The sequence below is a fragment of the Thamnophis sirtalis genome, unplaced genomic scaffold (genome assembly GCF_051295495.1).
Source record: "Thamnophis sirtalis isolate CommonGarterSnake01/CBP01778 unplaced genomic scaffold, rThaSir2_p1.2 scaffold_2, whole genome shotgun sequence".
Taxonomy (NCBI): domain Eukaryota; kingdom Metazoa; phylum Chordata; class Lepidosauria; order Squamata; family Natricidae; genus Thamnophis; species Thamnophis sirtalis.
Genome location: NW_028261382.1, coordinates 42827690 through 42840082, shown reverse-complemented (window position 1 = coordinate 42840082; position 12393 = coordinate 42827690). Strand labels below are relative to the sequence as shown.

At 43.2% G+C, this 12393-nt stretch overlaps 1 protein-coding gene across 1 annotated transcript in view; it reads left to right on the top strand.

Moving 5' to 3' along the window:
• The first annotated feature begins 3226 nt into the window (after window positions 1-3226).
• The window catches only part of LOC106538160 (palmitoyltransferase ZDHHC3), a 15718-nt gene continuing 6551 nt past the window's right edge, over window positions 3227-12393 (top strand). Inside the window, exons 1-4 of the mRNA XM_087705162.1 lie at window positions 3227-3396; window positions 6070-6158; window positions 10642-10712; window positions 11838-11950. Of these exons, the coding sequence (XP_087561288.1) occupies window positions 3227-3396; window positions 6070-6158; window positions 10642-10712; window positions 11838-11950 (443 nt within the window). The remainder of the gene's footprint in view (window positions 3397-6069; window positions 6159-10641; window positions 10713-11837; window positions 11951-12393) is intronic.

Here is a 12393-nt window from a genome sequence, read left to right as displayed (position 1 = left end):
CATAGCATAGCATTCTTTATTGGACACACAAGGAATTTGTTTAATAGAATAGAATAGAATAATTAGAACAGAACAGAATAGGAGAATTAGAACAGCATAGCATAGCATTCTTTATTGGACACACAAGGAATTTGTTTAATGGAATAGAATAGAATAGAATAGAATAGAATAGAATAATTAGAACAGAACAGAATAGGAGAATTAGAACAGGGTAGCGTAGCATTCTTTATTGGAGACACAAGGAATTTGTTTAATGGAATAGAATAGAATAGAATAGAATAATTAGAACAGAACAGAATAGGAGAATTAGAACAGCATAGCATAGCATTCTTTATTGGACACACAAGGAATTTGTTTAATGGAATGGAATAGAATAGAATAGAATAGAATAATTAGAACAGAACAGAATAGGAGAATTAGAACAGGGTAGCGTAGCATTCTTTATTGGAGACACAAGGAATTTGTTTAATGGAATAGAATAGAATAAAATAGAATAGAATAATTAGAACAGAATAGGAGAATTAGAACAGCATAGCATAGCATTCTTTATTGGACACACAAGGAATTTGTTTAATAGAATAGAATAGAATAATTAGAACAGAACAGAATAGGAGAATTAGAACAGCATAGCATAGCATTCTTTATTGGACACACAAGGAATTTGTTTAATGGAATAGAATAGAATAGAATAGAATAATTAGAACAGAACAGAATAGGAGAATTAGAACAGGGTAGCGTAGCATTCTTTATTGGAGACACAAGGAATTTGTTTAATGGAATAGAATAGAATAGAATAATCAGAACAGAACAGAATAGGAGAATTAGAACAGCATAGCATAGCATTCTTTATTGGACACACAAGGAATTTGTTTAATGGAATGGAATAGAATAGAATAGAATAGAATAGAATAATTAGAACAGAACAGAATAGGAGAATTAGAACAGGGTAGCATAGCGTAGCATTCTTTATCGGACACACAAGGAATTTGTCTTCGGCGCAGAAGCTCTCAGTGTAACATATAAATAGCATTCATCAAGAATCATAAGACACAACAACTTAGTGATAGTCATAGCGATTGCTAAATAAGCAATCAAAACCACACTAGGAAACTCAGTAAAGTGGGAGCATCATCACTGGAAGCTTTGAACTGCCATCTGTTAGAAATGGTGTGTAGGGTCTCTTAGCGCAGGGTTGGACTAGATGACCTTCCAAGTTCCAACTCATCGGTTGAAAAGTGAGAGTGTTCCTAGGAGCAAATGAATCTGAGCCCCCCCACACTTTTTAGGATGGAGATTGTGGGAAAGGGGCAACAGAGGAATGAGAATTAATTAAACAATGGGTGGGTTAAGGAAGTTTTTTTCCCCACTGGGGGACATTAAGACAGGTAGACCTCCCCCCCCCCCCCAGTCAGCATGTCAGGGACAAGAGATCAGAGTTGCTGATGAATATCCCAACGGTCCTCCCTCCACCCACCCACCCCCCATAAGAAGCAACTGGACTTTCTGGTTATTCTTTGAAGAAGAAAAAATAACCCAACCTGTCAAACCAGTTTGCTTACTGCAGGAAATGGGTGGAAGGAGAAAGTGCCAGATTGCATTATGTATCCTTTATTGGATAAATAATGAAAATAAATAGAAAGCTCCCTGCCCAGGGGAGTAAAAATGAAGAGAAATCCCTAACTTAAAAAAAAAATATTACACATTTTTTTCCTTTAAAGTACGTAAGTGCTTAATAAACAGTGTATTGTCTGGATCAATTTACTTACACAATAATAATAATACTGATAATAATAATAGTAGTTATAATAACATTTGTAGGAATAATACTGTTTGCTTATGTATTAGTTCAATTCTTGCATCAGTGATCTTTTACCTCCAATTTCTACCTCTTTTGTCTAACGATCGATAAAACAAATCCCACATTAAAAAGGCATTCTGTTTCTTCCTTATCTTTTATTATTACTGTCAGCCTATCCATCTCCGCACATCCTAATATTTTTCTAATTATACACTCTCCGCTGTAGGCATATCCTCGTTTTTTTCCAATATTGGGCTAATAGAATTCTTGCTGCTGTCAACATATGCATGATTAAATATGTAAATCCCTTTAGGATAAGCTTTCTGGTAATATACCTAACAAAAGAAAGAAAAGAAAAAAACAGAAAAAGAAATTCCTAATTTTGTATCCATGGGCTGTGTGTGTGTCTGTCTGTCTGTCTGTCTGTCTGTCTGCTTATGTCTGTTTGTGTGTGTGTAAGCAGTGAAGTTGCCTTCAGAGGTTGTGGGAGCTTAATCCCTGGAAGGCTGACACCTGTCAAAAATGGTATAGGGTCTGCTTGGGCCGGGTGGAGGGTTGGACTAGATGACCTACAAGGTCCCTTCCAATTCTGTTAATCTGTAAATCTGAAATCTTAGGTTTAAAATGCTGCCCTATCAATTGCATAAAGGAATCAAATTGGAAGCTTCTTGTGATTTGAAGAAGTGGAGAGGAAATTCTCAGTTTTGCATCCAGGGCAGTGAGGAAAGCTGCAGATTTCCTTCCTTCCTTCTTTCTTTCCTTCTTTCCTTCTTTCTTTCTTTCTCTCTTTCTTTCTCTCTTTCTCTTTCTTTCTTTTTTCCTTCCTTCTTTCTTTCTTTCTTTTCCCCTTCTTTCTTTCTTTCTTTCTTTTTCCCTTTCTTTCTTCTTTCTTCTTTCTTTTTCTTTTTTTCTGAATACGCAGATTTTGCTGCAGAACTGAGTCTTTTAAAAATATATAGATATTGTTTTGCTTTCCTTTTGTTGGGGGTGGATTTGCTTAATGCCGGGCAAGATGACTGGCGTTAATGAATGAAATCTTTCCAATTACTAGAAAAAGCTCAACCCATCCAATGAAAGAGGGAGAAACATCTGCACCCCTCCAGATGTTGTCGCTCTCCTGCCACCCAGGATTGTTACTTATTTATTTAGTGTACGGCAACCTTAAGGCTGAGCCTTAAGACATTTTAAAAAGGTGCTTCTGGGGGTCCAGAAGCAGCTACTAGTGCCTTCACAACAGCCCTGCCAGGTAGGCTGGTCTGGGAGGAGGAAAAAAAGCGGCAGGCCCCGTCTCCATGGCAACGGGAGCCGGGTGGCTGTATGCGCCTGCGCTTCCTTCCTCCCGCCCCCCCATCGTTCCACGGAGCGGCGCGCCGATTGGCCGAGTAGTGGAGCGAGGGGGCGGGACCGGAAGCGGCGGCTGGGGTTGCCATGGGGGCGGCGGCGGCGGGGAGCGGGGCCCGGTGCCGGTGCGGCGGGAAGGGGCGAGCCCGGCTGGACCCCTGCGGGGGGCTCTGCCTCCTCCTCACGTACCTGAGCGTGGGCTACGCCGATTACGTCATCCTGGAGCACATCCTGCTCCTGCCCGGCTTCCGGGACAGGTAGGCCCGCCCCCAGCCCTCTGTACATGCTCAGGAGCCCCGGGTTTGGGGTTCCTTTCCCCGGGGTGGGATGGGGCTTCTCGGCCTCCTTTTGGGAGGGGAAGGCAATGATTAGGTGGAGGGGGAAAAAGGAGCCCTCTGCACATGCTCAGGAGCTCAGTGACCTAGCAAGAATTTGCCCTCTGTACATGTTCAGGAGCTCAGTGATCTAGGAGGAGAAAGATGCGCTCTGCACATGTTCAGGAGCTGTGCCTTAGAAGGAAGATGCGCTCTGCACATGCTCAGGAGCTCACTGACCTTGTAAGAAGATGCCTTCTGCACATGCTCAGGAGCTTGATGATCCAGAAGGAAGATGCCCCCTGCGCATGTTCAGGATCTCAGTGCTATGGAAGGAAGATGCTCTCTGCATATGCTCAAGAGCTCAGTGACCTAGCAAGAATTTGCCCTCTGTACACGTTCAGACACTCAGTGATCTAAGAGAAGAAAGATGCTCCCTGCACATGCTCAGGAGCTCGGTGTCCTAGAAGGAACTTGCTGCCTGCACGTGCTCAGGAGCTCAGTGATCCAGAAGGAAGGCGCCTTCTGCACATGCTCAGGAGCTCAATCATCTAGGAGAAGGAAGATGCTCTCTGCACATGCTCAAGAGCTCAGTCATCCAGAAGGAAGAAGCATTCTGCACTTGTTCAGGAGCTCAGGGACCTCGGAGAAGAAAGATGCTGTTTGCACATGCTCAGGAACTCGGCGACCCAGAGCGAAGGGGCCTTCTGCACATGTTCAGGAGCTCAGGGACCCAGCAGGAGGAAGAATCTCTCCACGCGTCTTCGCTGATTGGGAAGGAAGATCCTCTCTGCACATGTTCAGGAGCTCGTTGATCCAGAAAGAAAGTGACTTCTGCACATGCTCCCTGGCTCAAATGGTCCCCGTGGGTCAAAATACCCCGGTGTCCAATCCGCAATCAGATAATAAGTGATTACTTTTTAAACATTAAACATCTGTTCAATGCCGAGGATGACCAGCTGGTGGCGCTAGACATGATGCAAATATGTGCATGATCTTCCTATATTAATTCTTTTTTTTAAAGCAGATTTTTAAATTATTTTTTCCCTTCTACAACACCTTACAGTAATTACATCAACATTGTTATGTCATCATACCTGTACATGTATATAATATTTCGCTTCTATATTTACACACCTTTATACACAGTTCTATATATATGTTGCATTTGTGCTGATAAATAAATAAAGGGAGACTAGTATAGATCTATTTCAAGCTATTTAGCTCTCATCAGCTAGCCATACCCTTACTGGGATTTGAACCTGTGCTGTATTACATATTAAGCAGTTGTGTTAACCACTAAGCCACAAGGTTCTCCTCCTTTATCAGCTGAACCAGGTATGTTTTTTATGTCACAACCCCTGATATGCCCAAATATGGGAGGAAGCATACTGCTTCTATATATATATTTATATATAGTTTTTTGGCTTAATTAATTTTATTCTTGTTTTGCAGCTATTTGTACCAATTGTTCCAAATTTCATAATATTCCGACTCTTCTTTATCTTTTAATTTCAGTGTTAATTTGTCCATCTCTGCACAATCCAAAGTTTTTTTTTATCACTAATTCGTCCGAGGGGGTAATTATTTTGTTTCCAGCATTGGGCAAATGCTATTCTAGCTGTAATTAGCAGATGTGTTAATATGTACTTAATTTTCTTTGTAGATTTCCCTTTGATTATTCCACAGTAGAAAGATTTTGGGTTTGTATTTTATCTGTTCTCCTGTAATTTCTTGCACCCATTTCCAAATTTTTGCCCAATATTTTTGTCTTTCCGGGCAGGTCCACCATATGTGATAAGGTTGTAAGGTTATAAGGTTTATTTCACTTGTATGCCGCCCTATTCCCGGAGGGACTCAGGGCGGCTAACAAACCAAGGGGAGGGAATACAGACAAAAGGAAGAGACAAACAAACTATAGAGACAATTTAAAAGCAGTCAACAGCCACACAATTCGAGAGGGTTCCACCACAAAACCGCGCTCGACTAAACCGCGTCCGACTAAACCGTGTAGCTGACGTCATCAACAGGGCGACAACAGCGCAGAGACAGAAGCATGCTGTAAACCCTAAACCTAAAATTAACCCCTAAACCTAAACCTAACCCCCCTAAACCTAACCCTAAACCTAACCCTAACCCTTAACCTAACCCTAAACCTAACCCTTACCTTAAGTTGAATCGGCTTGCTTTCAAAGCGCTATTTAAAGCGCCCTTCTTTCTCCGCGCTGGCTGTTGTCGCCCTGTTGATGACGTCAGCGATGCGGTTTAATCGGGCGCGGCTTAGTCGAGCGCGGTTTTGACGGGTCACGATTCGAGAGGGGGTGGGAACTCATCAGCCCCAGGCCTGCCAGAACAGCCAGGTTTTAAGGGCTTTGCAGAAAGCCTGAAGGGTGGTGAGGGTCCGGATCTCCACGGGGAGCTCGTTCCAGAGGGCCGGAGCAGCCACAGAGAAGGCCCTCCTCCGGGTGGTAGACAATCGGCATTGGCCGGTGGATGGGATTCGGAGGAGGCCTAGTCTGTGGGATCTAATAGGTCTGTTGGAGGTAATTGATCATAAGTCCCTTGCACTTTTTTACTTCCCATATTAATTCTAACCACCGTTCTCTTTATTTCCAGCTTCTGGTGTCCTTTCCATGCGGCGGCCTTCAACCTCGTCGTTCTGATGCTCCTGATCTGCCACACCAGAGCTGTCTTTGGCGACCCAGGTGATCATCCATGTCTCTAGTTTTGGCAAAACTGTCGCAGCCAGGCCGTCACAACTCCATAACTGTCGTGCTGAGTTGTGCGTGTTATTTACTTTTCCTGCCCCTGGCGAACCCAATTCAGTTTCGCAGTCTGTCTTGGGTGGCGTGTTAAACATTTCAAAAGTTCGTTTAGCGACCGAAGTCCCTGAATTAGGGCTATTTTTTCACCCGTCACGCAAAGGTTGTATGATCAAAACTCAAGACACGTGGCAACGGACTCGTATTTATGATGGTGTCCTGCGTCACGTGATCCAAAATGTGAAACCCACCACGGACGTGTTCCTCTTAACGACCCTGTGCCTGGCTTAACCCCTGCAGGGATTCCCTTTACAAGTGGGGTAAGGAAGGTCGTAAAACAGGGCAAAACTCAACGGTCTCGCTTAGCGACAGAAAGTTGGAGCTCCATTGTGGTCGTAGGTCGAGGACTCCCTGCGTAAGGCCTGAACCTAGCCAGCGGGTAACTTTCCCTCTCCGGTCAGTAGGTTAGGACAATCTTTTCCAAGCTTGGCAATTTTTGACTTCAACTCCCAGAATTCCCCAGCTCTCTTGCCGCCTGGAGTCTTCCGAGAGTGGGCGGCATACAAAACCAATAAATAAATAAATGTATTAAAAGCATGCTGGCTGGGCAATCCTGGGAGTTGAAGTCCGCCCATCTTAACACTGCCGATGTCAAGATGTACTAAATAAATAATAAAATCCAAATTGCAATTATTATTTTTTTGCTTTCGCTGTTCTCTCGGTATCGTGTTGAAATGGGGTCCTTGATTTTTAAGGAGCGTCCCTTACGGATTTATTGCCGCTTCGACAACTTCAGTTTACGCATCTTTAGAAAGGGGGGTGTTTTTTTAAAAAAAAATATCTGCAGCCTGAGCAAATGATTTTACTTTCTATTTTTTAAAAATGTTTAATATACTTTTTGCTTTTTCTTTGATTTCTTTCTTTTCCTTTCTCCATGCTTACTACAAAGAATAGAACAGAATTAGAATAGGGAATAGAATTAGAATAGAGCATAGAGAATGGAATAGAATTAGAATAGAGAATAGACAATAGAATAGAAAATTAGAATAGAGAATAGAATGCAATAGAATAGAATTAGAATAGAAAGAATAGAAATAGAATTAGAATGAAATGAGAATAGAAAATAGAATAGAAAAGAAAATAGAATAGAGAATGGAATGGAATAGAATAGAGAATAGAAAAGAAAATAGAATGGAATAGAATAGAAAATAAATAGAATAGAAAATAGAATAGAGAGTGGAATGGAATAGAGAATAGAAAAGAAAATAGAATAGAATAGAGAATAGAATAGAATAGAGAATGGAATGGAATGGAATAGACAATAGAATAGAAAATTAGAATAGAGAATGGAATAGAATTAGAATAGAATAGAGAATAGAATAGAAAAGAAAATAGAATAGAAAATAGAATAGAAAAGAAAATAGAATAGAGAGTGGAATGGAATAGAGAATAGAAAAGAAAATAGAATAGAATAGACAATAGAATAGAAAATTAGAATAGAGAATGGAATAGAAAAGAAAATAGAATAGAGAATAGAATAGAAAAGAAAATAGAATAGAGAATAGAATAGAAAAGAAAATAGAATAGAGAGTGGAATGGGATAGAGAATAGAATAGAAAATAGAATAGAAAATAGAATAGAATAGAAAAGAAAATAGAATAGAGAGTGGAATGGAATAGAGAATAGAATAGAAAATAGAATAGAAAATAGAATAGAATAGAGAATAGAATAGAATTAGAATAGAGAATGGAATGGAATAGAATAGACAATAGAATAGAAAATTATAATAGAGAATAGAAACTAGAAAGAATAGAATTAGAATAGAGAATAGTATAGAAAAGAAAATAGAATAGAGAATGGAATATAATTAGAATAGAATAGAATTAGAATAGAGAACAGAATAGAAAAGAAAATAGAATAGAGAATAGAATAGAATAGAATTCTCTATTGGCCAAGTGTGATTGGACACAAGGAATTTGTCTTTGCTGCATCTGCTCTCAGTGTACATAAAAAAAAATGCATTCATCAAGAATGATAAGATACACCAGTGACCGTCAGAGGTTACTAAATAAGCAATCAAATCATACTAGGGAACAAATGAAACAGTACAAATCCTAAAGGCTCAAGCCACAAGGTCCGTTCGTTTTAGTTTCGCTGCCAAGATTGATCTGTAGGCCTCTCCGCTTGGGCTCCTCCCTCCGGATTTATTGTCCTTTTCGACATCTTGACTTCAGTTTACGCATCTTTAGGAAGTGGGGATTTTCTCTTTTATTTGTTTCTTAAATCCACAGTCCAAACAAGCCGTCCCTTCGTTTTAGTTTGGCCGCCCCCGAGGCTGATTTATGGAGCTCTCGGCTTCTTTGCCTTCGTGATCCCAAATCAAAATATTTATCAGGCCGGAATTCTCCAGCTGCGTCAACTGCCAGGGGAACATCTTCGGTTGAGTAATCGTTCCGTGGTCAAAAAAGTTTGTTCTGTTCCTGTTTCTGGAGAGAGCAAATGACGAATGGAAAGGGGGGGTGGGGGGTGGAGAGATGATGAGTCTTTCTCTCTGCTCTCCCCCCACCCCCCCGGCTGCCAAAAAGCTGGCTTGTTTTTCCATTTGTTTGCTTCAGAGATGTACTTAATGGGCTCCTTGGATGAGATTTGAGATCGAGAACTGGAACCGTGGCCAAATAGATGCTGCAGAACAGGACAAGAACAGGCCTCTGACGTAAAAGCCACCTACTTCTCTCTCTCTCCCCATCTCTCTCTCTTTATCTCTATCATCTTTATCTCTCTTTATCATATCTCTCTATCTCTCTCTCTCTCTCTCTCTCTATCTATCTATCTTTATCTCTCTCTATCATATCTCCTTATCTATCTATCTATCTATCTATCTATCTATCTATCTATCTATCTTTATCTCTCTCATATCTCCCTCCTTCTATCTATCTATCTATCTATCTATCTATCTATCTATCTATCTATCTATCTATCTCTATCTTTATCTCTCTCTATCATATCTCCGTCCTTCTCCCTATCTATTTGTCTGTCTGTCTGTCTGTCTATCTATCTATCTATCTATCTATCTATCTATCTATCTATCTATCTATCTATCTATCTATCTATCTATCTATCTTTATCTATCATCTTTATCTCTATCATATCTCCCTCTCCCTCCCTCCTCCCTCCCTATCTATCTATCTATCTATCTATCTATCTATCTATCTATCTATCTATCTATCTATCTATCTATCTATCTTTATCTATCATCTTTATCTCTTTCTATCATATCTCCCTCTCTTCCTCCCTCCCTCCCTCCCTCTCTATCTATCTATCTATCTATCTATCTATCTATCTATCTATCTATCTATCTTTATCTATCATCTTTATCTCTTTCTATCATATCTCCCTCTCTCCCTCCCTCCTCCCTCCCTCCCTCCCTCCCTATCTATCTATCTATGTATGTATCTATCTATCTCTACCTTTATCTCTCTATCATCTCTCTCCCTCCTTCCCTCCCTCCCTCTCTATCTTTATCTCTATCATATCCCTCTCTCTTCCTCCCTCCCTCCCTCTCTATCTACTTTTATCTCTCCCCCTCCATCTTTCTCTCTCTCTCTCTTTATCTCTATCAACTCCATCCATCCATCCATCCATCTACACACACACACACACCGTTTCCCCGAAAATAAGACAGGGTCTTATTTTCTTTTGACCCCCCCCCCGAAATAAGTGCTGGGCCTTATTTTTAGGGAGGTCTTATTATTTTGGAGACTCAGGAGGCCCCATAATCTCGGCCCGTGGATCAGCTGATCCAGAGAGGGCCGAAAGTTCTGTCTCTCTTTCTGGCACATGCTTGCCGGCCCTGGCGTCTCTGGGACAGCCGCTCTTTTTGCGGCCGCCACTAAGAGAAGCAGTGCGGAAGCTAGGGTTTGCAAGAGCGGCCTCCCTGATGCCTGACTCCGAAGGCAGCTGATATCTGTCAGACGGCCCTGTCCCCCTCTCTGCCTCCGACACAGAGCCCTCCTCCGAGCCTCCCCCAGACTCCAGGACTGGCCCAGGTTCCTCCCCAACCCTCCTCACTGTCTGATTCTGCTGCCAGCTCCACAGGCCGCTGGCGGGCCACACCCCCTTGCAGTTGTTAAGCGAGCCACACAGTCATGAAGTGAATCAGGCTGAAGAGTTTAGACTCCCAAATTAAATGAGTAACCGGAGCTATATAGAGGGGGGGGGGAATAAAAACCAGAAACAAGTTGTGTAAAAGCAGTATTGGACAATTATCCTTGTCTTTAAACCTTCATTTTTTGCTTTCTCAACCAGAGATTCGGGGGGGGGGGGGGAGCCACAGCCATCTCGGGTTGACAAGCGAGGCGAGGCGTGACCCCCCCCCCCCAAGGTTAAATTCAATTTTAGCTAAGATCTCGGCATCTTGCTTTTTCAGGGGTGGTGCCGCTGCCCGACACGGCCCTCGATTTCTCCGATCTCCGGAGCACCAGCAGCAACAACAGCCGTGTGAGTTGTGAAGTGGGCAAGTTTTTCTCTCCCCATAAGAGGTCAAAGATCTGCATGGTAGGCCCTATTGATAGCCTTGGGGGGGGACGGGGGGAGAAATGCACATTATTTCCTGTATTTTCCTTGATGGGTATTTAATGTGCATCTCTCCCCACTTTGAAGGGTTTATGATAGGTGGACATCAACTCCCAGAATTCCCCAGCCAGCTGGCTTTCGTGTCTAAGGCGGGACTAGAACTCACCGTCTCCTGGTGATTGGCCCAAAGTCACCCAGCTGCCTTTCATGCCTAAGGCGGGACTAGAACTCCTCGTCTCCTGGTGATTGGCTCAAAGCTACCCAGCTGCCTTTCATCGGAAGGCGGGACTAGAACTCCCCGACTCCTGGTGATTGGCTAAAAGCTACCCAGCTGGCTTTCGTGTCTAAGGTGGGACTAGAACTCCCTGTCTCCTGGTAATTGGCTCAAAGCTACCCAGTTGCCTTTAATGACTAAGGCAGAACTAGAACTCACCGTCTCCTGGTGATTGGCTCAAAGTACCCAGCTGCCTTTCGTGTCTAAGGTGGAACTAGAACTCACCGTCTCCTGGTGATTGGCCCAAAGTCACCCAGCTGTCTTTCATGCCTAAGGCGGGACTAGAACTCCCCGTCTCCTGGTGATTGGCCTAAAGTCATCCACCTGCCTTTCATCCCTGAGGCGGGACTAGAACTCCCCGTCTCCTGGTGATTGGCTCAAAGCTACCCAGCTGCCTTTAATGCCTAAGGCAGGACTAGAACTCCCCGTCTCCTAGTTTCTATCCTACCACCTTCCCCCTCAGTTCCAAACCAGCTCTGATATTTTGAAGGCGGGGGTGTCTCACCATAGAGTCCTTGGCCCAGAGCCCTCCCGAAACCTGGAGTTCTCTCCAGGAGGTGCGCTCTATGGTAACGTAAGCCTCATCCTACAGCTGTCAAGTAGCGTATGGCTGGCTGGGGGAATTCTGGGAGTTGAAGTCCACGGGGTCTTAAAAGTCGCCACGTTCGTAAACTCTCAGCTTAAAGAAATTGGAGAAATATTCCCTACAAATGCCTCTTCCATCGTTTCATCCAGCATTCCCGTTTTATTTCATTTTTTAAAATTTTTTATTTTAGAATAACGAGGACTGGACCGTTTGCAACCGGTGCGAAACCTACCGGCCACCCCGGGCTCATCACTGCCGCATTTGTCACCGCTGCGTCCGCCGGATGGACCATCACTGCCCTTGGTGAGGGTTCAAGATCTCTGCGCCATGGGCTGCTTAGCCTGATGGGTTCTGTGGCACAGTTTGGTTTGAGGTTTTTCCACCCCACTTGTTTCCAAGTCAGGAACAATTTCCCACTTTTGCAGAAAGTCCTCGGCTTATAACAGTTCACTTAGTGACCGCTAGAAGTTTCACTCTTAACAACCGTTGCAGACCCAAATTTCACATTGTTGGCCATGGACGCTAATTTACGACGGCCGCAGCCTTCCCGAGTCACCCGGTCCCCTTTTGCGACCTTCCAAACGAATCAACAGGAGAGCCCGATTCGCTTAACGACCATGGGACTCACTCAACCACGGGAGCAGTTCCCTTCACCCGCTGCGGTCAAGAAAGGTCGTAAAACGGGAGCAAACCCCACTTGGCAAATTTCTCACTACCAATTCCTCTGCCATCTCCCTCGTCGGGAC